The sequence below is a fragment of the Myotis daubentonii genome, chromosome 10 (assembly GCF_963259705.1).
Source record: "Myotis daubentonii chromosome 10, mMyoDau2.1, whole genome shotgun sequence".
In the NCBI taxonomy this organism is placed as follows: domain Eukaryota; kingdom Metazoa; phylum Chordata; class Mammalia; order Chiroptera; family Vespertilionidae; genus Myotis; species Myotis daubentonii.
In genome coordinates, this window is record NC_081849.1 from 70,497,161 (window position 1) to 70,521,302 (window position 24,142).

The following is a 24,142-nucleotide window of genomic DNA, read 5'->3' on the forward strand; positions in this document are numbered from 1 at the left end:
AATTTTAAAAAATATAGAGTTTAGGGGAAATTTTCAATGAAGTCTTAAGCACCACTATATAAGCAATATGTTTATAAATAAAAAGCTTCCATTTAAAAAAATGAATACTATATGCTATTTTACTTAAGTTATCTTGACTATTACAATAATTTTGCTTAGTGATGATAATCAAATTGAGGCTCAGAAAGGCTGAGATGTATATCCAGGCTTTTTCTTTTTTTAAAAAAATGTTTTTAATGATTTCAGAGAGAGGAAGAGAGAGGGAGAGAGAGATAGAAACATTGATCAATCGCCTTCTGCAGGCCCCCTACTAGGGATTGAGCCTGCAACTCGGGCATGCGCCCTGACCGGGAATGGAACCAGTGGTCTCTTGGTGCATGGGACAGCGCTCAACCAACTGAGCTACACCGGCTGGACGGCCCAGGCTTCTTTCAGTATCTCTTATCAGGGGCACTATTACGGTTTATTTCTTTTGAAAACAGTCACCATAAATTTTGGGCTTAAAACAACAAAACATTCTCTTATGGTTCTGAAGGTCAGGATGCTGAAATGAGCCTTGAGGAGCTAAAATCAACATGTGGACAAAAATGGCTCTTTCTGGAGATGCCAGGAAGAAAGGGTTCTTTGCCCCCTACAGCATCTATCCCAGCCGTGGGCAAACTACGGCCCGTGGGCCGGATGCGGCCCGTTTGAAATGAATAAAACTAAAACTAAAAAAAGACCGTACCCTTTTATGTAATGATGTTTACTTTGAATTTATATTAGTTCACACAAACACTCCATCCGTGCTTTTGTTCCGGCCCTCCGGTCCAGTTTAAGAACCCATTGTGGCCCTCGAGTCAAAAAGTTTGCCCACCCCTGAGAGGCTAGCATTTCTTGGCTTGTGACCACATCATTTCAATCTCTTTCATCACATGATCTCTTCTGTAGTCAGATCTTCCTCTTATGGAAACATTTGTGATTATATTGGGTCCACTGGGTAATCCAGGATACTGTCTCCATCTCAAGATCCTTAATCACATCTACAGGATCCCTTTTATCCCTTAAGGTAACATATTCGTAGGCTCTGGTGATGAGCACCTGAACATTTGGAGGCCAGCTTACCACAGATACTATTGTTATTTTTGGTGAGACAGTAATTCTTTGTGTGAGAGTGTCCTGCACATTGAGCGACTGAACATCCCACTCACCAAATGGCAGCAGGAATGAATCCCCCTGCACCCCAATGATTGTGACAACCCTAAACACCTTCAGATATTTCCAAATGCCCCCTCTCCCAGGGACATCCTAATGAACCGGTTAGCGTAGGTCATTTGATGCCTAAACCCTTACCACTGTACCCTACTATATTATTATTTATGTTTTTCTCCTTAAGGTTTGCCATGATTATATTATTGCAACCATTTGTGCTAAACATTTTAGCTTCACTGGATCCATGGTGACTGGTTAGAGTTTTACATCTTCTTTCCTTTCCTTTGCATAGAATGCCTTCTATGCAAATGATTAGCACATATTTACTTGCTTCTTTGGGAAATAAGATTCCAGCTGGCTCACTTGTAATTTAAATGTTTCATCTGCATAATATTCACTACAGTCATGTGAATTTCTGTTTTCCTAAGACCCTAGAGAAAATATTGGTATTTCTACCCTCCCATTCTCCAGAAATGTACTTTTACACTTTGACTCAATCTGCATACAAATGTTCTTGGTACAAAAATATCTAGTGCAAGGACCATGAAGGTGTGAATTCTATAGAGGCAGTGAGCTATGCAAAGAAATAAACTAGTACTTCATAATGTGTCAGATGCCTGCAGAGATTGTTTTGATGAATATCAATTTAAAGATTCTCTGAACAAAATAATGATGATGATGACAGCGATAAGCATGACTATGATGATGGTGATGATGAGTGGGTAAACATGGGAAATGAAATCTTAGAACTTCCCCAAACTGGCAGAAACTTTGAAGGAAATTCCCATGATAAGCTATTTCCAATTTATCAGATTAAGAAATAATTCATGTTGCTTATTTTTTTTCTTTTCTTTTATTAAAAATTTTTTTCTATTTTATTTTGCTCCCAAAGATCATTTAGAATTATATAAAGCCACAATTCACTTAGAAACAAAACTATAGATCAGATTAAGATAACCATTGCTAAAGGTCTGAGTAAAATTAGCCACAGATAGAAATAAATGAGAGCTGGCTGTAAGATGGGATGTACTGACAGCAGACAGCTTATTACCACATTGACCAAAGCTTTTGTTTTAAGAGATAAAAAAAAAAAAGGAATACCGTGATGTCCTGGGCTTTATCTGTACCTGTACAGCTTTTACCACATGTAGATGACTTCCGTCTTTCTCTTCTACAGACTATTACGTGGCTGTTTACTTACCTGGCCATTTCTTTCATCTACTTAACATTCAGCATCCAGACCTGACCTGCCACAGTCTGTTTTTGACAGGTACGGCTGAAGATTTCCCCTCAAGAACATGGTCCGTTTGAATTTGTTGACTTGAATGTTTATGTTTGGGTAAGAAAGGTTCCTTTTACTTGCTGATCTTTTTGTTTTTTGGCCAGGAAACAATGAAGGGATGGATATGCTACCTCATGGACCTCTGCAGTCACTGTCGGGGTCCCTGGTGCTGGATTGGTGTTCGGGGAAGCTCTACAGAGCGTCCCTCAACCAGTCCTATTTGTTACGGCTCCTGTGGGACACACGGCCAGACTGTGAGAAGATGGCCGTGTTGCACTGCGTGCTCTCATGTGGCCAAGACCCGGAGTTTCTGGAAGCCCGGGTGGGACATAGCTTAAGTTTAAACATTGGCAAATAGACAGTATCAGATGTATTTATTTAGTGGTTGGACATGAACAGAAGCTATGTTTATTTGTTAGCAATTGATCAAGGTTTATGTCTTCATCCTGACTTGAATATATTTTTCTCTTGTGCTCTTTTTTAATGGATCCCAATCAGACCTCAGCGGGTGCTGTCTGTTCTTTTGACTCCTCTTTTTTTGATATTGTGAATGAATGTGTAGCTACATCAGTAACATTCTAAGGAAGTGCTCCGTAAATAATGAGTTTCTCAAATATCTACTTTTTCACCTGTTCTATATTTGGAGTATATTGCCAAATGGACTAAACTCTGGTGGCATATATTTTATTGAAAATTGCATTTAAATTTCACATAATAGTTTACAATGCACCTTTACACATTCTGTCATTAAATTCTACAGTTCCTGCGAAGTCAGAGACTTAACTGGCACCAATCGGTGGTTGGTTAATTGAAAAACAGATATCTTAAACATTTTATTTTAACCTAAAGCAAATGAAAGTACATTTATTCACCTATCTTCTGATGTAAATGAAAGCCCTTTATTTGACTGCCAGCTAATTGAAGTTCAAAATCATTTGTCTTACATTACACACACTAGTAATGTGTTGTCTCTTATTCCTGTTCTTCTTTTTTTTTTTTCTTTTCCTAAGGAGAGCAATAATTTCAAAGCAATGTGTTTATGTAGGGCATTTTTTCCCCTCAGTCTTTTATAGTCACCTCACCTATACCTCATTTTTTTAGTAAGTGTTTTAGAGTCTTTCCAACGCATCTAACTTTGGTTGACCCAACAACACTCTTTGCATCCATGGTTTGATTGTCTATGGTAATAGTTTGTTTACTTAGTTGTGAAAATAAATACAATGAACAGGAATAGGTTTGGAAAAAACAATTTATTGGTAGGAATAGAACCATGAGAGTAAATTCTAAGGTAGAGAACGAGGGGCTTTATTCCTCTAGCTGACGAGGATGGTTTTGGAGACGATGGGAGAGCTGTCGACCACAGGATATCCCTCCTCCCTCCCCTCAGAGGACAGCACAGTGCTGTTAAATCGCGTGGCAATGTTCCTACTGATGACTGAGCTGGAAGTCAGACCCAGCTCTGCTGCCTCCAGCTCAGTGGGTTTGTTTACTCCTTTATCCCACAGCTCTTCCCACTGGTTCCTTGCTAGAATATGACCTCCTCTAGCAAAAACAAACATTGGGTGCAGGAAGGTTTATTTGGATTCCAGCCAAGGGCACTTATTAAAAAGACATGTAAAAAGGATCTCATTTATAATATTGTTTTACCTACACAGGCTTCCATTATGTGTCTAGTCTAGTCTAGTCTAGTCTATTCTAGTCTAGAATAGTATAGAAATAAGTATATTCTTAGGCAATTCCGAAATAGATATGTTTCATATATATTTTATACTTCTTTGGTGGTGGGGGCAGGGTGCAGATTTAAATATTAACAGAATTGTCTTCTTACTTTTTAAAGATTATTCAATGGATTTCTGAGAACATCTCTGCCTACTATTCATTTGACCCCATTCAGGAATTTATAATTGGTAGGTGTTGCCCACATTTTAAGTTGAATCCTTGACCCTTTTGCCTGAGGGAAAATACTACACTGATAATGCCTCAACCTGTCAAAATGCTGGTTAGTAGCTTCCCCACCCCCTCTACTGTAGTCAGCAGCTAATTAAATTTCATTCTTTTGTGGTTTTGTGAGAAGCTGTGGCTGTTCAGAGGCTGATGAGATAAAAGATATGATTATGATTCTATAACCTCATCAGTGATTTTTTTTTCAGTAAAATGTAGCATTTGTTTTGTGTTGGCTGGTTTGATATAAAGTGTTATAATGCCATTTGGATAAATATAAGTGCCTAATTTTTTAAAGCAATTCCTACTTTTATTTATTTTTAAAAGTTGATTTGCGGGCAGGTGGGGGGAGAGGAAAGAGAGAGAGAGAGAGAGAGAGAGAGAGAGAGAGAGAGAGAGAGAGAGAAACAGAGAGAGAAACCCTTTAGTACACAGGCCTATGCTCCAACCACCAGAGCCACACCAGCCAGGATGTCAAATAATTGTTAAAAAATGTATTGTCATTGTCAAAAGCAGAATCTGAACATTCTAATCAGTAGATAAAATTATAATGGTTAATGTTTAGAGGATGACAACTGTTGCTGGTTTGCTCATTTTGGCAAATGACAGTGTCTACTGCCTGATTATTAAACCATGTCTATTTATTTTTTCCTTTCAAAAACCTGCTCAGCGTCTTCATATTGGAGCATATACCCAGAGACAAGTAACATGGATAAACTTTTGCCATATTCCTCAGTGCTCACTTGGAATACAGTAAGTTACAGTTTTTGTGTTCCTTACGTAATTGAAATTAACTCACAGTTGTGGGTCAGTTGTAGGGCACTCCTGTCACAGTGACTAAGGCTGTGATTTCATTTTGATTTTGACTGATAAGGAACTGAATTGGCATTTTCTGGCAGAAAAATAATACTTGCTGTTGGCCAAAGCTATTTATAAAACAGGAGAATTGAGGAGAAGGCAGAGGATATTTGTTATTCTTCCCACTACCAAACAGACCTAAACCTTTATCATCTTCAAAAGGTATCTTAATTTGATTAGCATCTAGAGTGGATTAAAACATTTCTTGGGGTTTTATAAACAAGGAACATTGGACCACTGCTGTTAGTCTGAGTGGTTCTCTTTACTTAGCAGATTAGCACCTCCCTGACCTTGCTAGGAAAATGTGTGATAACGCTAGAGCTTTACAATCAGTAAGTTGGTAACCTTGAGCAAACTCACTCCTTGAACCTTTTCTTCCTGTTGGTGCCGTCTGCCTCCTTTTAATTAGGGAGCGCTGAGCTAGAGCACGGTTCACTATCTCTTGAACGAGGTGCAATGAACTGCACTTGGCTGGATGGGAAAGTGCAAAGCAAGCACTGGCTTCCCCCGAAAAAGGTTCTGGTTCTGCTTTCTCTCCTTTCCTATGTAGATGCCAGCCTGCATGCTTAGCCAGTCTTGAGGCAGGGAGTTCGGATCAGAAAGGCATTTAGAGAAATAAATTCAATTCTGGAAATAGACCTAGGAAAAGATGCTCCCGGATAACCTGTGGCCCTTTCCGTTTTGTACGGAGACTACTTAAACATCGTCCTGAAGAAAGACACCTTAGGTGTGTTTGATTAAGATCTCAATTTTTGGTATGTGCAATGGCAGTGTTTTCCTCAAGGCCCTCTGTTCTTGTCTTTAGCTGTTAGAGTTATGAAATGTCCATGCCTCACTGTAGAATTATAAGGTGACGACCTGAGCTTATACCAGGTCCGCCCTGTTTTTGGTAAGAGCCCTTGTGAATACACATGCAGACGCTGTGGTAATGTGGCAGGAAGTTTGCAGGGTATGCCACCAGGTCAGGAAATGCACATCTCAGCTTCTTCCGCTCAGCACCCACCGCTCTCTCTTGCTGTCCTGCCCTGTCAGGTTCAGTGTTGGAGGCAGGGTCAGGACCTGGAGTTCTCAGGGTTGTGTTTTAAGATGGAGCACATCAGCCTGACAGGCCAGTCTTCACTTTTGCATTTCTCATGGCTTCGTGTGGCAGGGGAGCTGCTGTGGCCGTATAAAGTGACATCCTACAAGAAGCACAATGTAAAAAGCCCCCAAGTTATAACCCCCTGTGTACTAAGCTTATTTTAGGGTTTGCCACGTTGCTTTAAGGTTCTTGTGGTTAAAGTAGGTTACCTTGAAGGTCTCTTCTGATCCTGAAATTTTAAAAATCTATGCTTCTCCTTAGCAATGATGCAGATAATTTTTTTTATTTCTCTAACCTGCAAATGCTCTCATTGCTGCACCCTTAATAAGCACTTGGCACAATAGAAAACATTAATTTCACACTTCTGTATGGAGGCAGATTATTTTTGTGAAATAACTGAATTGGGTTTTTTTAAAGATACCAGATAATAGGGTGCTCTTACACATTGATAACCCTAAATTATGCTATGCAAACAATTAGCCATGTTATACCTATTTTAAGGTGTTATTTATAACCTAAAGCTGTAGCGACACTTTAATGCTTTTTTTTGAAATGTCCTATGTTGTGAAGCACACAGAAGATTCTTTTCACAGGCTTTTTATTCTCGCAGTGGAGAACTCAGCTGCTTGACTGTTCTACAAATTTCTCTATCCCTGCAATCCCTTTCTAAACCCAGTATAACCCAGGATATTTAAGTCCTATCCAAATATCAGATTTTATTTCTACTTAACACCTTATGAATTATATTCTCATGTATTATGTACTTTTTTTTTTTGGAAATGGAAGATGAATTGACTAATTGAGAGGCTGATATGCATAATTCACACAGAAACACATTTTGAAAATAATAGTGAGTAGAAGGCAATTTTGGAAGTTTATCCTCTTATGGTCAGTGTCTGTTTTAATGCTCACTAGTCAGCAGGAGGTTATAATTGGGACTTCCTGAGATGAAGTGCACACCCTTCACAGTTGCCATGGTGATAGCATTGCGCCAACTTTATAGGGGTCTCTTAGCTCTGAAATTGTGGTGGAGGGTGAGGTGCAGAAAACTTTTCTACGGCAGTCATACAAGGATCCAGTTAATCTTGATTCCTTCTAGTGAGTTGGAACCAACTGCAGTGCATTTAAATGAAAGAGGAGGAGAGGGAGGAAGGATTATAAAACCTGGAACATGCCCCCCCTTATTATTACACTGGTAGTGCAAATGGAAACATGCAAACCATATACTGTTTGCTCTGTTTATTCATCTTCTTCTTTCCTTTAGACACTGTCAACTATTAAAATCATAACTTTAAGGAGTCATTTTCTTCCTGAGGCAAGAGATAGGCTGTGTTCACTGTTATTTATAAACTCCGGGGTTTATTTAAAGTAGAGGTTAGCAAACTGGACGCTGCCCTCGGCTTCTGTCTGTGCAGGAGACCTTTCCTGAGGGCTTGAGCTTGTGGCCGTTGACATCAGTTGACATCGTGTGTCTGTTTGGCCCCCACTGCAGGAAATTCCTGGAATAAGCCTTGTGACGGAAGAGATCACGTTGCCTCTGATGAAGGTGAGTCCACAGAGTCAGAGACTTTCAGGCACAGCCGTGCCCGGCTTCCTTGCTGCCGCCACACTGGTGTCACACCTCGTCACACCACCACGGCCCGAGTATAATGGCAGTTCCAGAGGGATTGTGAACTGTCAGAGGAGGCGGGGATAAAGGTTAGAGCCTTTATCCTTCCTAAGTGGTTGAGTAGCCATGGAGAAGGATGTTATGGCATTCTTAGGAATGCTCTTCGAACAGGGAAGTTTTCTGGAAGAGAATTACAGGGCTCATTGTAAACCATATAGAACTAGTGCTTTATACTGCGCCTTAAACCCATCAGCTCTGGTAATTATCTTACTGGCCTGGTAGCTGTTTTTTTTACTTCATTTGTGCTGTCACCCCCTCATAACACAAACACACACACACACACACACACACACACACACACACACACACGACCCTAAAACCATTAAGTAACCTGGCTGGGATTATTTCATTTCCTTTAGCTTCTAAGAACAGCTTTTCTGTTTCTGCAGTGGCTGTCTGTGGCCTCGCTCAAGCTGCTGCACCCCTCCTTCCTGCCCTCGGAGCGGTAGCTATTAGTGTCTTTCTGTAGTCTGGTGGTTTCAGAAGACTGTCTGAATACAATAGGGAGAATGGGGTGGGTGGGTGAGTAGTAGCGAATGCATATGTAGTTAAGAACTGGGGAGTATTTTAGTACAGTTTCCTTGAAGCTCCTTTGTTGGTTTTGGCACTGCCTCCTGTTAATTATAGACTGGTGTGTACTGGGAACTCTCAACTTTTGGCAGCAGGCAGCTCAGTGTGCAACTGCCTTTTCTTTACATTTGATTCTTTTGGATCCATGAAGGGCCTGCCAGGCCTGGGCAGCTGGGGGAAAGCCGTGGGTGGTTGAGGTCACAGAGATGCACTGGGGATGAGGGCTGGGGATGGGGGTTGGGGGATGGCGGCGGGGGGTGGGGTGAGGGGGGTGGGGCTCAGGGGTCTACTGCTGGGACTGGCCTTGGGCTCAGGAGAAGATGGTCCTGGGTTTGGTGTGGCCAGTTCCCTCACCCCCACCCCAGTCACTCTGCCTGGAAGACTAATCAGTGCCTTCCGGTTCACAGGACACCTGGCCCTGATATCTCTCATTTGGTTCTCCATCCCTGCTTGAATGATACTCATCACTGAATGCTGCTGCCTTTGACCAACTTTTTCTACCCCAAGTTCCAGCTTAATTATATTGTGAGGGACCTTGTTGCGGTGACACATCCCACCCTCTGTGCCTCCCTCCCAGCCCCAGTTATAAGACTGTTCTTGCCACGCTCACCTGACAGCAGTTGGCTCTGAGCACCTACGACCTGAATCCTAAGCGACCTTTGAAAGCATGCTTGCAGCCAGACTTTCCGTGAGGCCCAAGGGACCCCCTGTTTACTCTGACCCACAATTGCTTCTGTTCTCCTTGGTGTGACTGCCCTGATAAGGAGTCGGGAGAGGGAAGGAAAAATGCAACTGGATACGTGCTTTCCTCCTGCTTTCTCTGCAGATAATTTTAGTTTGAAGTGGAGCACTTTACAGACGTTTCATATACAGGGGTGGGTAAAAGTAGGTTTACAGTTATAATACAAATAAATGAGACAATGATTAATAAATAATAATAAAGAATAAACTGTTTCACGTATTCAAACTGTAAACGTGCTTTTGCCCCTATGAACATGTTAGGACACATAAACCAGTTGAGTTAGAGGATTGCCACCCGAAAGACAACAGGCTTCCTTACTTTATAAAATTACTTTCAAAAGAATTTTAAAAAGGAAAAAAGGGGTATATTGAACAAGTCTCATCCTAGAAGGGATGTCATCAAGAGCAGTTTCCTAGGATGATTTTTATCCCTGCTTAAAGCATGGCTTTCTCTAGGGAAGCGGCAACTTTTGAAAAAGGTTAAAAATCATTCTTGATTTTATAATGACAAGAGAAACTAGTAAGACTGTCCTACCTCAGGAAGCATGTACTAGTACAGATTGAAAAAAGGAAGAGTAACTTGAAAATAAAGATAAAAGTTGAAAGAGCATCCCAAAGATGGAGAAATGTAGTATTTTTACCCAAGTATTTTTTAAGCCAGACATCTTTAGTTTCATCTTATAAAAAATGGAAGCCTTTTATTTCATCATTTGTTTAGAGGTTATTAACTACCTGACCCAGAGACTGGCCTGCCTATGACCACTCAGGAGTGAGGGTGTGGCTGTAAGTGTCTATCAGGTGTCTGAAGGCCGCTGAGCAATTGGCGTTCTCAGGGTACATGCTGATTTTGAGATGGAATAATTTAGAGCCATATTTAGTGATTACATTAAAATAAAACCTATGAAAATGGCTAAGAGAACTTCACCCAGCTAAGAAGAGATCTCTTTGTTACTAGACGTTGGGAAAAGGAGGAAGTCCATTTATAAATAGGAGAATTTGCACTTGCAACATGCAATCCCCTTAACAGGAAGCCTCAGTGAAACTGAGTCCAAGCTCGTACCACTCTTTGCCCAGCAGCCAATAAGTTGAGTGACAAGGTGTTGAGGCAAGAAAAGGTGACTTTATTCAGAAAGCCAGCAAGCCGAGAATATGGCAGACTAGCATCCTAAAGAACCATCCTGAGAAAGTACAGCATTCAGGCTTCTTTTATATCAAGGGAGGGGAAATGGTAGGGGCAAGAGGTGACTGAGGATGACAGACCTCTGGGCACCAGCAGGGGTCCGAGGAAGATTGCGGAACTTCTTTGTTCTTAGCCTGTTCACTCTAGTTGATGTGAGCTCAGTCATGAGGTTCCTGCAAATCCTTGATAAACAATTATTATTTTTGTACATAGTTCCCTTATCTCCTCAGGAAAGGCATTTTTTGGTAAGGGGCTGACTGTTTTGCAAAATGCAAGGTGCAAGTGGCATACCTCTAATGATTAGCATGTCTATATGCAACACCAAGCAGAAGCTGTTAGCCGGAAAGCCATGGGAACAACACAGGCTTGAACAAGATGCAGCCAGAGAGGCTGAGCCTTTCATCTGTCACCTCAGGAGTCCAGCCACCAGAGCATCTTGGCTTAGCGTGGTGCCTCGCTGGCTTCGTGGACACATAGACTTTTCTATTTTATTCTGTCTGCGCTGGAGGTGGTGGGTCACTGTGTTACTCTGGGCTGCAAGTAAAAGCTGATACTGAGGTGGTATCCACTGACGAGCCAGAGTGCACGGAGCTTTAGCCCTGCTGGTTGAGCCCTGGCCTGCAGAGGGAAGGTTCTCTCTGAGTTGGCTTCCTCTCCAGTGAGAAGATGCTGGTGAATCAGAAGACTTAGGACCAGAGCCAGAGGGTTGTTTGGAAATGAAGGGCAGATGTTTTCTCCTGACAGCAATTTGCAGATGAGCCTGCACCACAGGGCTTAAAAATACTTAAAAAAAAAAAAATCAACTGGCAATCCAAATCATAAATGGGAAACAGTCCCTTAATGTAACTCTTTCGTTCTTTTGTTCAGTTAATAGTAGTCATTGTCTACATTTGTTAATTATTCCATGTCATCCTAGGAGACAAAAATAGATTATTTCTCAAGAAGAAACTTCTTTCAAAATCAAAGTTTAAAACTCCCCCTTGAGTCGAAAAATGCTTCTGGATTGTTCCTGGAGTATCTAAGGGCTTCTAACACCACGTCTCCCAGAAGCAGCTAAATTCATGGGTATCTTTCTTATAAAACTTTTGTGTGTGTATTTTAAAGTTTTATGAGTTCTTTTAAAGTAGCCAGCATGCGCTCCTCCGGCTTTCTCTTTGCTCAGTTGTTTCTGATGAATACAGCGCTTAGTAAGCAAGTAGTTCCATCAGTGCTGGTTGACTGAGAGGAGTGGCTGTCTGTGCTCCCCGGTTGGCTGTTAGGATGTGGTTGTGCAGTGCCACCAATATCTACAATTTTATCGTGGGCTTCGTATATTCTCTGGATTAATGAGCATGCTGGTACTCACTGGCAGTTGAGCTCCTTCACAGATTGGCCCCAAACCTCCTCTTTAATGCTGTCTCCTGTCACTTAACAACAATCTCAGCCTTCCTCCACCTTTAACCAGGGGCGCAGATAGAGGAAAATGTTTGAGGGTGGGCGTCGGGACTGGGATTACCTGGACATGCTCAAGTGGTGTTCTCAGCGCTGGCTGAACGGTAGGATTGCCTGGGAAACCTGTAAAACTCGGGAGGCTCAGGTCACGCCCCAAACAGTTACATCTCCAGGGGATGGGATCCAGTGGCTGCTGACGTTGGAATCAACTCCAGAGGCAGCTATCTACACCACCGAGAATGAAGTGTTCTTGGTTGTTTTCTCTGCTTCCTCTAAGGCTCTGCCTCTGATCTAAACCCAGAATCCACATAGGGGTGTCACAGTCTCCACTCACTTCCTCAGAGCTCCCCTTGGAATATCCTCTTCTTATCCTTCACTTACTCAAATCCTTTTCATCCTTCGGGTCTCATCTATTAACCAGACTTCCGAATAGATCTCCCAATTTACAATGATCCCCATGAATTTTTATAGCTCAAAAGGTTGCATCAGTTATCTAGTCGATACCACGGAGTGACATATGCTGGGCATTGCTCTCTGGACTCCCTCAATAGCTATAGTATAACATGCAGCCCAGTGGCCTCCTTGAAAGACCTGTAAGTTTATATTAAAATATTTTGGAGACTTTTGGCTAACAGTGTTTCTTATTTAAGTGTAAGCTGCTGTCGTTGTTTTAAACTTAGATTCTTTTCCTTCAAACTCAGTGGTTTTGAACTATTTCAGGCCATGGATTCCTTTGAAAATCTGGTGCAAACTATCGACCTTCCCAGAAAACCGCTCATACAAACACACACTCCATTTCATATGCCAGCAGTGGGTTCATGAGCCCCCGTGAAGCCTGTCCATGGACTTGCTTTACCTGTTTTTTTCTCAGCTGAGAAAAGGGATTTTTTAAGTGGGGGAGTGAGGAGGAGGAAGGCAGTTTGGGAGAGAGATTTTCTTAGGACCCATAGTGTGGGTGTGGGTGTGGGTGTGGGTGTGGGTGTGGGTGTGGGAGGTGGGGTCTTCTGATGGGAGGGTGGCATTTGGTCTGAGGGGAAGAGGCCCTGTGACAGGTAGGACACCGCATTCCTCCCCTCACATACCTGTGGGCCGCATGGTGGAACGCCTGTCCAATGCAGGAAAAGCCGATAGCTTTATTGACCACTAGATGTCACCACAACACCAGTAAGTTTTCTGGCTTTTGGCTGCCGTGTGCCTGGGCCCAGAGGTGAAATAGCAAGTAAGTTGCAGTAACTTAACCATCAGGGACCTAATATTAGCAGGATTTACTTTCATTATTATTATTATTTCAATGCAAGGAAGTCCAAAGGATGAATAAAGATACATTCAGTATAAATAAACAGAAAACGAAAGAAAAGTTGAACGAGATAGGACAGGAGGAGTATGACCTGGCTCCAGTGTTACGATTCCCCTAGAAATGACACTGTCTTGGAAATAGTTTTTTATCTTTGTGAGAAGGGTTGTTGGCTGGACTGGGCTTTCAGGCTCCTAAAACAGCAGTTATTATTATGTAACTCACTTCACAGATACTCCAAAACCCATTTTGAACCAATTGACCGTCCGTTCAGTAAGAATTTGGATAATGTGCTCTCGTTTAACATAAGGGCATGTTTCTTTTCTTTTTTAAAATATATTTTTATTCATTTCAGAGAGGAAGGGAGAGGGAGAGAGAGAGAGAAACATCAATGATGAGAGAGAATCATTGATCGGCTGCCTCCTGCACGCCCCCTACTGGGGATCAAGCCTGCAACCTGGGCCTGTGCCCGTGGCCGGAATTAAACCCAGGACCGGAATTAAACCCAGGACCTTCAGTCCCCAGGCTGATGCTCTATCCACTGAGCCAAACTGGCCAGGGCGGCATGTTTCTTGATTGAGGCATATTTTATTTCTTATTTTTTCTCTTGCAATACAGCCAAGTCTGTTACCACAGTAAGCATTAGCTCACTTTGTTTTATGGCCTCAAATTGCAACCTTGGCTCCATTCAAATCTTTTATAATTGCCTATTTTATATGATACACACGTTGGCAAGAACGTGTGTATAATAAACTTATCTTTATTGATTTAAAAGAAAACAATTTGTGTCACTATATCCTTCAACATTGAAGAGGCTTAATATTTCATTTAATTTAAAAATGAACCTAATGGATACATTCTTGCTTCAGGGTAGTACAATTACATCAATAAGTCAAAGACCTAATTAGGATGCCAGCTATTCTGTTCTGGAGTATTTGGCAACTGGATGTGAAGCTAGTTCACTTCGCCTTTCCGATTCCTACATCTTGAAAAATAAATTCTTTGGCAGTAGATAAGCTTGGTGGGAAAGTGAGCCTATTCCATGTGCTCCAAATCTCACGAGCATTCTCTGACTGAACATGGCATTGTTGATACAACACTGTGTGTGTAACATAGGCTGACCCGCTTAGCCTTAACCCAGGGGAGTCATACCAGTTTGGGGAAGGGGGCAGCGGCTCTCTCTGTGTAAAAGGGAGTAGGAAAGGAAGTGGGGAAGCAACGACTCTTTAAATCTCTCTACTTTAGAATCCCTATTGGGATGAGAATGCCATCCTTCATGGGAGGTACGCACTCGGAAATGCTGCCCCATACGAGCCGAGGAAGGAAGGGATCCCAGGTTTGCAGCAGGCTTGTGTGGCCCTCCTGGGTAGTTTGGCCAACAGGGCCTGCTGCTCAAGCTCATGGATGTTTTTGTCCCCTACAGGTGCAGAGCTTTAAGAACTACTGGGAAAAACTGAACGCCAACCTGGAATATGTTAAGTACTCCAAGCCGCCCTTACACTATAACAACAGCGTGGTCAGGAGTGAGTGGCACAGCCTGATCTCAGAAGAGGTACGTGTGGGTTCATGACAACAAAGCAAGAAGCAAGAGCATGCATGTTAGATCCCGGTGGTACCCCCAAGTCATAAGGCTGGCTTACCTTTGCAGCACCTCCCCAATTGCCAGGCACTTTCCCGTTGTTGCTACCAATCTCCCAATAGGCAGTCAGAGGTGCTTCTCTGATGCTTCTTTGGGTGATAGAGCCCTTCTGTCTCTTGATTGTGGTGGTACATGAATCTACGCATGTGATAAAATGACAGCACTGTCCACTCACTGTACCAGTGTCAGTGTCTGATTTGGATAGTGTACCACGTATAGTCATTTATATAAGATGTAAACATTGGGAAGATTGCGGGTGAAGAGACCTGAGGATTGTTGTATATAGTTGTAGTATTACTGTATATTAATGTATAGTTGATTTGCAATGTCCTATCTGTATATATAAAACCCTGAGCAACCATCTGACTGTCCAACCGGTAGCTATGATGGGCACTGGCCACCAGGGGGCTGATGCTCAACACAGGAGCTGCCAAGCTGCAGTGACTTGGCAGCTGCAGTTATCGGGTGATGTACCTGGAACCAGAGAGAAGGGAGCCTGATTCTGGGGTGCGTCACCTGAGAACAACCCTCTTGCAATCTGGGACCCCTCGGACGATGTTGGAGAGCCGGTTTTGGCCCCATCCCTGCAGGCCAGGCTGAGGGACCCCACCAGTGCATGAATCTGTGCACTGGGCCTCTAGTAAATTTATAATAGTTTTAGAGAAACAAAGTTTTAATAATCTAGGTATTTTATCTGTTTACCTGGAAGGTGTATTTCTTTTCCCTGAAACTCTTAATTGTATTCCATTATGCCCTTGATGTGAAAAATGTCACCCATAATACCTTCAGCTTTTATACCTCTGACATATTCTCACTCCTAGAAAACAGGAAAAAGAAGGTCCAAGGCGTATGTGAGGAATATTCTTGATAATGCTGTAAAGTAAGTGAAACTGGGGATTCTTGTATCTGTAGGATGGTTATCATTTGACTTATTTTTTGGCTACTTTTCATGGAAGTAGCTTACTTTTTTTGTGTATCATGATGCTGTCAGCTTACTGAATGCAGTCAGTGGGGCCCTATTCTGGAATTTGATGTCAGAGTTTCTGGTGGAAAAGTTTATCTGTTAAGCCTTACAGGTTTGTACCCTATGGATGGATGATTTGTAAGGAAGTGGTAGAGAAAGCTCTTATTAATTGAACACTTTAGGGGGATACAGACAGTAGGCTGATTTAAAAAGTGATATTGGCCTGTGAGCTTGCTCTTATTTTGAAAGCAGATTTTCTGGATAGTGAGTCATCTGAGAATGCTACAAGTACAGGCCCCATTCCAACTTCTGTTCTATTTTCTGTTCCCATTATTTCCAATAACTAAGAGCTGCAATTGTTCTAAATTATTGTCATTGTTTGCACTAAAGGGCTTTGAGTTTCATAATTGCCTAATGTGGCTTTTGCCAAGTTGATGAAAGTTTTTGAGGTTTTCACCCGCCTGAGAAACAGTTTCTGCAGGGGTTGTTAGAGGAGGATATCATTGTACGCTATTGTGGCTTTCATTAAAAAAAAAGAACGTTTCCTGTGTGAATAACATTGGCTAATTTCTTTGTAGGGTGATTTCTAACCTAGAAGCAAGGAATTCGGGTAAGAAAAGACCTGTAATCAAGCCTTTGGATTCCAGTCACTGTTTTGTTTGTAACACCCTTCGTCCTTCCACTGGGGCTTGGCAAGAAACCCACTTCCAACAGTGCAGTGGAGGCAGCACCTTTAACATCTTCCTGTCCGAGCTCCATCCATGTCTGTCTTGGCACCAGGACCTTCAGGGGCAGCTGCTGAGTGTGCTTTTGCTTGTCGGTCCCAGAGTGCTGGCCTCTGGCGCTCATTATTTTCCCGCATGGAGTTGATCTAGTTAACATGCCCACTGGCTGTACCCACAAGATGCGCTTTGGAAATTCCCTTGGCTCAGGGCGCCACTCCCTCCAGCTGTCTGATCACATAAGGGCCTTTGCCTGGTGTGCTGCTTTCATTTTGGTTTGACACTTGGGCACTCACTGGGTGAGGTCATAGGGGCGCAAAGATGAGGAGCCCCTAGGTAAGCCCAGCGATGTGTGGGAAGATCCTGGGCTTGGAGCCAGACAGGACTGGCTTAAACTCCAGCTGGGCCTCATGCTAACCGTGTCCTTTTAGGCAAACCATTTAACCATTTTGTGTGGTCCTCCTCAGGGCAAAGGTGGGGAGAAAAGGAGAGTAAATGCTATAGCTCTTGGCACAATGGGATACCTGGGGTGGCTGGTATATCATTCGTGTGTGAGGAAGAAATGCTAACACGTAATTTCTAAACCAGATGATAGGTGCTATGTAACCTCAGGGTGCAGGTGTGAGGGGCAAGGAGCGAGGGGTGAGGGGTGAGGGCAGGAGTAGGGATGGTTGGGGCGGGTCTTGACAACCGAGGGGACTCAGCTGGGAAAACTGGGGGAGGAGAATGCTAAGCATATCCAGGTATAAGCCCTTTTGCAGTCTTGTCAGAACTCTCTCAGGGTTCATACAAGTCAGTCTTTATGTAAAACGTTGTTGCTTTTATATCTCACTTATGTTTATGGGCTTGGCTGTTAGGTATATGTTGGGTGACCCTAACGGAAATTGTTTTATACAGTGTATTGCTGCACATTCGCAGCTGTGGTCCACCATCATGCACCGTGACGGTGAACTTGTCAGCCAGCCCAGGCAGATGGAGCCTGGGCCCACTGCACGGCCCCAGGGCCCAGCCTCTGACTGTTACCAGGCCATCCATGTTGAAGCCAGGGGTTGCATCACCAGCACCTGGCAGCAGTTGTCGGCAAGGTCCTGCCCAGTGCGCGTGTGGGATTCAGGGGTTTGCAATATGGGAAATGTTGTTGTGGTCTGTTTCTGTTGTTGCCCCCCCTCCCCGCCCACCCGAGGAGCCCCGTCTGCTCCTGTCCTTCAGGCCTGCTTGCATCCTGTGACGAGTCATTTTCTCTTGACACCTTTTTGGGAACTTGCCCCTGCTTTGCTTGTGCCAGTTGCCTAGGAAGGATGACATCACTGCCAGAAAGGGAACACTCGTGTGAAATTCAGGGCTGCTGGGCTCAACCCTGCATTGTTTCTTCTTAATCATGAAGGTTATGTGGGATCCATGTCGGAATTCTCCTGAGGTGTCAAGAGGCATTCATGCCTCCCGCCAGGAGTCCTCAGCGGGGAAGGCAGCAGAGTTCAGTCCTCCTGACCGGCGCTGTGCCTCAGGCTCTGGGACAGGAAGAGCAGGGCAGAGGTGCCCAGGTGCCCTCAGGGGAGTGTTAGGGCAGATCTTCCAATAACACTGCTCCCCTGCTCCCCCCTCCCAGTCTTGCTGGTGAAGTGCAAGTCACGGTGGAGAAAGCGCCGTTGGATTTGACCTTACATATCACTTTCCATGTTGACTTAGTTGCTTTCAGTCTGATAACAGACCCATTAGTATTATTGCCACAGTAATAGGTCCCGGGACCTCAGCTTAGTATTTCCCGAAAACACTGAACTATGGGAGGCCAGAAGGAAGGGAGTCATGTGATCCTTCCAACAAGTCCCTGTCCCTGTGTTTGTGTCCCCCTTAGAGTTTAGAGAGGTTACTCTGTCAACCATGAAGCAGTTCTTGGACAGTGGTGAGGTTTTGTGTTGAAGAGAAATCAAAGCCAGAGCCTGTTGCTGTTGGGAGATGTGTTCCTTCTCCCTTCCTTCCTCCCTTCCTTTGTTCTTTCTCACCCGGGTCTCGACCTGAATCTGCTGCCCAGAGCGCTCTTGCAGTCACCTGAGTGAGAAGTTCAGCTTGCAGGGGTAGGTCACACTAACCTAGTGAAAATTTTTTATTTTATCTGGGAACTGTCATGTTTTCCCAGTGACTAAGAGAGGGGAAACCCAGGCGGATTCAATTTTTCCCCAGCCCATTTCCTGCTTGACAATTGCTCTGTTTCATTTCAGAGCCAAGAGTGACACCCCTCTTGCAGGAGGAAGACAGCCACCAGAGGCTGCTTGTGGGGCTGGTGAGTGGTCTGTGGGACCCTGAGGTGGCAGCAAACCATGGGCTCCAAGAAGGAGGAAAGCGCTAAGTTGTACTTCTCATCCTGATCTTGTTTTTCATTCTTTCAACACAGAATTGTGTCCAGCCACTGTACGCCCTGTGTGTTCAGTGGGAAGGAACACCTAGATGATTTCTGTCCTCTTGGAATTACAGTCCAGTGGGGGAGACACGCTTTAGTCAATTACCCCAATATAAATACATAATTACGAAACATCATAAGGAAATGTACGTTAAGAGTTTTTAAAATGAGGAAAAAGCAACGTCTCTGTGGCATTCGTATTTCTAGTTTAAAATAAAACAGAATAAAGTATTCTTTCCCAGGAAATCCTACTACTAGGAAGACCAAACAAATATAAAGCAAAACAAATTAATTAAAGGTCAGAATTGGCAAATAACCCCAAAATCTTTAAAAGACTGATTAGAGACATCAGGCAAGCCTAATAAAATGTTTTTAATACTGTGCAAGCTTAGGAAGGGGATAATCTACTAGATATGGCAAGTTAAAACATACGAGAACAGTATGTATACATACATGTTCACACACCTCAAAATTCTAGTTAAACAGAGTATCCTTGGCAAATACAATGACCAAACCTGAGCCAAGAAGAGATAGAAGACCTGAAAGCACAATTACTGTAAAATAATTAGAAAAACATGCCAAAGATCATCTCCTAAAAGGCTGCAAAGTTACTTAATCAGCCTGTTCTTTCAAACTTTCGAAGACCAGGTAATTCTCATGGCATGTAAATTATTTTCAAAAAAAGATGGGAAGTGTCTTAATCACTTTAAAAAGCCAGCATAACCTTAAAACCGAAACTGACAATGAATAATCTAATACTAATTAATAGTCAACATCCTTCTTAATGGAATGTTGGAGGCATTTCTATTAAAATCAGAAATAAGTTAAGGATCATTGTGATTTTCACTAAAATTTTACATGGTTCTGGAAATTGCAGCCAATGCAATAAGAAACAAAAGTAAAAGAAGACGCTAAGACTGTCTAATACTACAAACAAACAGAATAAACAACTGGGAAAGTGAAAAATAAGGAACAAGTTAGTAAGCTGCTGATTCTATTATTTATTTTATCTTATTTTTTAAAAAGTCAGGATTAACTAGTTAGAAATAATAATGGAAAACAATATCCCATTCACAAGTTATTAGCATCTAGGTTAATATTTATTAGCATCTAGAATTCTAGATTAATAACATAAAATAAAAAAGCCAATAAAATGTCTCTGCCAGCAACTAAATGACTCAGTCGACACAGTAAAGAGGTGTAGGACTGTCATTACCAGATATCTGACTGTGTTGTTGGTCTACATGGACAGCAACAATATGGTGCTTGTACAAAATAGTCAGTAGACTGTAGTTTAATTAGAATATTTAGTATGATATGTGATTAGAATCTTTAGTGTATAATATGTATAAAAGTCAATGTGGAAAGTAATAATTTTTAAAAACTTAGTCAATGGTTATCTATTTGTGAAAGAAAATTAAGTTAGATTCATCCTATCCCAAATATCACCACTTTATACCATAAAACAGCAATTTTCAACCTTTTTCATCTCAGGGCACACATAAACTAATTACTAAAATTCTGCAAAAACATAGTATAATTTTGATTCATTTGCACTGGAGGCTATTGTGTTAGCTGTTGTCATTTTTTATTTGACATTCGAGCAATTTAAAAATTGTTGTGGCACATAAGTTGAAAATCACTGCCATAAATCAATAGAAATATCAGATAGATAAAGGAGTAGGATATACAATACTTAACTATGTGAAAGAATTTGAATAAGTGGATAGTTAAATAGTTTTGAAATAAAGAAGGCCCTTTAGTGTGTTATTGAATATAGACATATAGGAAAAGATAGATTAAAAATTTTAAACAGAAAAACAAAAGGCAAACGATAAATTTGGAAAAATTGTTTGTGATATTTGTGATAAATGATTAACATTTGGTGTATAAGTAAAGTTTATAGGTCAATACAAGAACAATACATCAGCCCGGCCAGCGTAGCTCAGTGGTTGAGCAATGACTATGCATCAGGCTTGCGGGCTTTATCCCCACTGTGAGCGTGCAGGAGGCAGGTAGTCAGTCAATGATTCTCTCTCAGCATTGGTGTTTCTCTTTCTCCCTCTCCCTTCCTCTCTGAAATCAATAAAAATATATATTTTTAAAAAGAGCAACACATGAGAAGGGAAATGAATAAAGGCTGTGACCAATGATTTTTTGAAAGTAAATTTAGGTAAAAAATCTCAAGTCATGGAAAGGGAAGAAAAAGAATTGTTTACCATTGCTATATTCAAATGACAAATAGAACAAGTGTTTTTGCTTGCTTGTTTTTTATTGTCTATCAAATTGACAACAATTTAAAAATCATACCAGCAAAGTTCAGATTACAGGGAGTTGGACAGCCTTATCCAGTGCAGTTGAGAATTAGTGTAACCATAATGGAAGGCATTTTGGTGATCTCTCCACAAACCTTAAGTGTGTGACCCAACAGATTCCATTTCTAGGAATTTAGTCTGACAAACTAACATGGTAAACGACTTTCGTTTGAGAATTCGTTGGGGAATTCTCACCAGGGCCTGGAGCTTGACTCTCAACTGCTCCCTGGACTTTGGATGGATCAGAAATAGTTCCTCTTGAAAATGTTGGCACCCTGGATTTGTGCTAATCAGAGGAAGATTGAGGATTATGCATTTCTGCTGGTGGGATCTTTAGACCCAATATTTTCATATTAATAAGGAATGTTAATAAATGGTTCCAACTCAAACCAGTTGCCAGTGTGAGTGGGTGGGTTGTGATTATCTAATTTATATCCTGTTTTCAGATGGTGTCTGAACTAAAAGACCATCTTTCGAGACATCTACAGGGTGTGGAAAAGAAGAAAATTGAACAGATGGTTCTGGACTACAGTTCAAAACTGGTTGGTTTTGTTTTCTGTTTTCCATCCCCAAAGCCCAGGTATATAATTCCTAGTATATTTTTCAAATTAGGTTTTTGGAGGTCTCCCATTCTCAAACCAGTATTGGGTGCTATAGATTGAGGAAAGGGGGAAAAAAACAACTCCTCAGAACAAAGAGAACTTGGTGTATTGCACAACCTTCCCATAGTGATTGTATGCTCATGAAGCCTAAACCAGTGATGAGTTTAGCATGGTTGCCTAATGTTCATATCTCATCTTGGCATTTTACTAAACAGTAGGTAATGATTTCTGTACATGGAGGTTTATGTAAACATGAGAGAACTTGAAGTTCAATTCTTAATTAGCTCCTACAGTCCAATTAGGCCAGATTCCAGTTAGTTGTAGAAATACTACCACATTAGAATCTGCTGATGAGATTGGCAGCTCATCTACCAGATAGCCAGCCACTTACTGAAACCATGTAATCCAAATGAATGCCAATTCATGTGTAAATAGAAGTGATGTTTTTAGACTGAATTCTAAAACTGTATTGGGTCCTTTTATAAAGCATATGGAGTTGAAGCCTGACCCTGCTTAGAACCTAGAAATAATGTGCCAGGAAAAAAAAAATTAAAAGTACATAGAAAGAGAAAGAACACTCCATTTTTCCAAGTTTGGGTAAGACCATTATGCAAATGAGCCAGTCAGTGTCAGATACATATTTTTGCATTGAACTCTGGAAGATTAAATTTATTAGATCGGACCCTCATTTAATTTCATGTTTTATTTTTAAAGTTTCTGCCTTCATTGTAATAATTAGTGTCTCTTTTTAAAAGAATATCTTTGAAAAAAATAGTTTTTAATGTATTAGGAGAGGTTGGTATTCTCATATACTGATATTTATAATCAGAGCATTGAAACTATCTTAAATAATTCACCATTGAAGTGGAACTATACTGAGGGGCTGACTTTCATTGATGTGTTAGTGATCTTCCCCATGCTGATATGAACTTACTTTTTTAGTCTTTTACCTAATACCATACAACTATTTAACACATCTGCCTATCACCTTTACTTCTGTTGACTTTAGATTTCACCTTCCAAAGTATTAAGAGCTAGTGTTTAAATATTATTCTTCCCCATAGTTAACCTCATAAAAGTTTTGACACTAGTTTATGTGAAACACTCCTGGAACACAATAGGACCTGAAATGGTACAGATGTAGTCTCAGGAAACTCAGTGCCCCTGACTTTCCGCCTCAGCAGTTACTGATTGAAGCCAAATCTGCCTGCCCCAGCCCAGCGGCCGACAGCCACATCTCCCAGGCTCCTCTCAGGAGGGTGGCTCGATAGCCTTTCTAAAACAAATTCCAGAAGTTTCTGCAGAACCTGGACAGATTACGCATTATCTTACCTGATTTCAGCTCAAGAGAAACTGAGAATCCATATAATTGAGAATAAATGGCGTTTGTCTGTGCCTGTAGGGAGGCCCTGTCCTTTGCCCACACCTGCAGTGCTTGGATGCATGCTGATAGCTGCTTAGTGGAGGCTGTACTGGTATTGGCACATTAGTAAAACGTTGAACCTGGGGACTTGAAACCAGTCTTCCTCCACAGCCCGTGCTCGGGACTTCATGTTGTTCAGTATCGCCTTTCTCCTCACTGCCAGTGGTTGGCTGTTGCCACACAGCAGGCCTAGAGCAGACCCAGTTGCACTTGACCTTCACTGATGGACAGAGGCCTTTCATTGAGGGCCTGTTGGCCAGGCTGGGGGAGCTCAGCTGGGGCATGGCCCGCACAGACAGAGGGTGCTCTGTTGGACTCTGGGGTGCATTTTCAGTCTTTCCATTTGGGATTCCAGCGCCTCAGAGCTGACCTCAGAAAGGCTGGGTCTGTGTCTGGGAACAGCCGGAGTGCCCGCTGCCCCAAACGTGCTTGTCAGAGCTGGGGAGCGTAGCTGTGGGGCCCCTGAGGGGTGTGTGAGATGAGCAAAGATTGACAGATTGTCTTTCCCCTCCAGCTGGACGTCATTTGCCAAATACTGGAAACCAGTTGGAGGAAACATAATCTTCATCCCTGGGTTCTCCACTTGTACGCAAGTATTTCTCGTTCTTTTGTCATGGTGTGCAAAGAGCCAAAACAACTCTGATTGCTGCCTGCTTTCAAAGCCTTTTTGGAACTTACCAGTTGAAAGCAATTCTCACCAGTCCTGACACCATCTCTCTTAGTTCTGTGCTCAATGTTTAAAGTTATGCCCCTATTATTTCACTCATCCTCTTTCCTGGCATGTGGCTGATGGTGAGAGGGGAGGGGCACATGAGTTAAGTACTACCAAGAAGGGGAATTGAAG

At 42.2% G+C, this 24,142-nt stretch overlaps 1 protein-coding gene across 2 annotated transcripts in view; it reads left to right on the plus strand.

Moving 5' to 3' along the window:
- The window catches only part of GSAP (gamma-secretase activating protein), a 69,873-nt gene that overhangs the window by 36,187 nt on the left and 9,544 nt on the right, over positions 1 to 24,142 (plus strand). For both annotated transcript variants that reach the window (XM_059712749.1, XM_059712750.1), the window contains 11 exons: positions 2,369 to 2,461; positions 2,578 to 2,795; positions 4,311 to 4,380; positions 5,085 to 5,167; positions 7,846 to 7,899; positions 14,662 to 14,790; positions 15,699 to 15,757; positions 16,420 to 16,451; positions 18,780 to 18,841; positions 21,720 to 21,815; positions 23,813 to 23,883. In XM_059712749.1, coding sequence (XP_059568732.1) covers positions 2,369 to 2,461; positions 2,578 to 2,795; positions 4,311 to 4,380; positions 5,085 to 5,167; positions 7,846 to 7,899; positions 14,662 to 14,790; positions 15,699 to 15,757; positions 16,420 to 16,451; positions 18,780 to 18,841; positions 21,720 to 21,815; positions 23,813 to 23,883 — 967 coding nt within the window. The remainder of the gene's footprint in view (positions 1 to 2,368; positions 2,462 to 2,577; positions 2,796 to 4,310; positions 4,381 to 5,084; positions 5,168 to 7,845; positions 7,900 to 14,661; positions 14,791 to 15,698; positions 15,758 to 16,419; positions 16,452 to 18,779; positions 18,842 to 21,719; positions 21,816 to 23,812; positions 23,884 to 24,142) is intronic.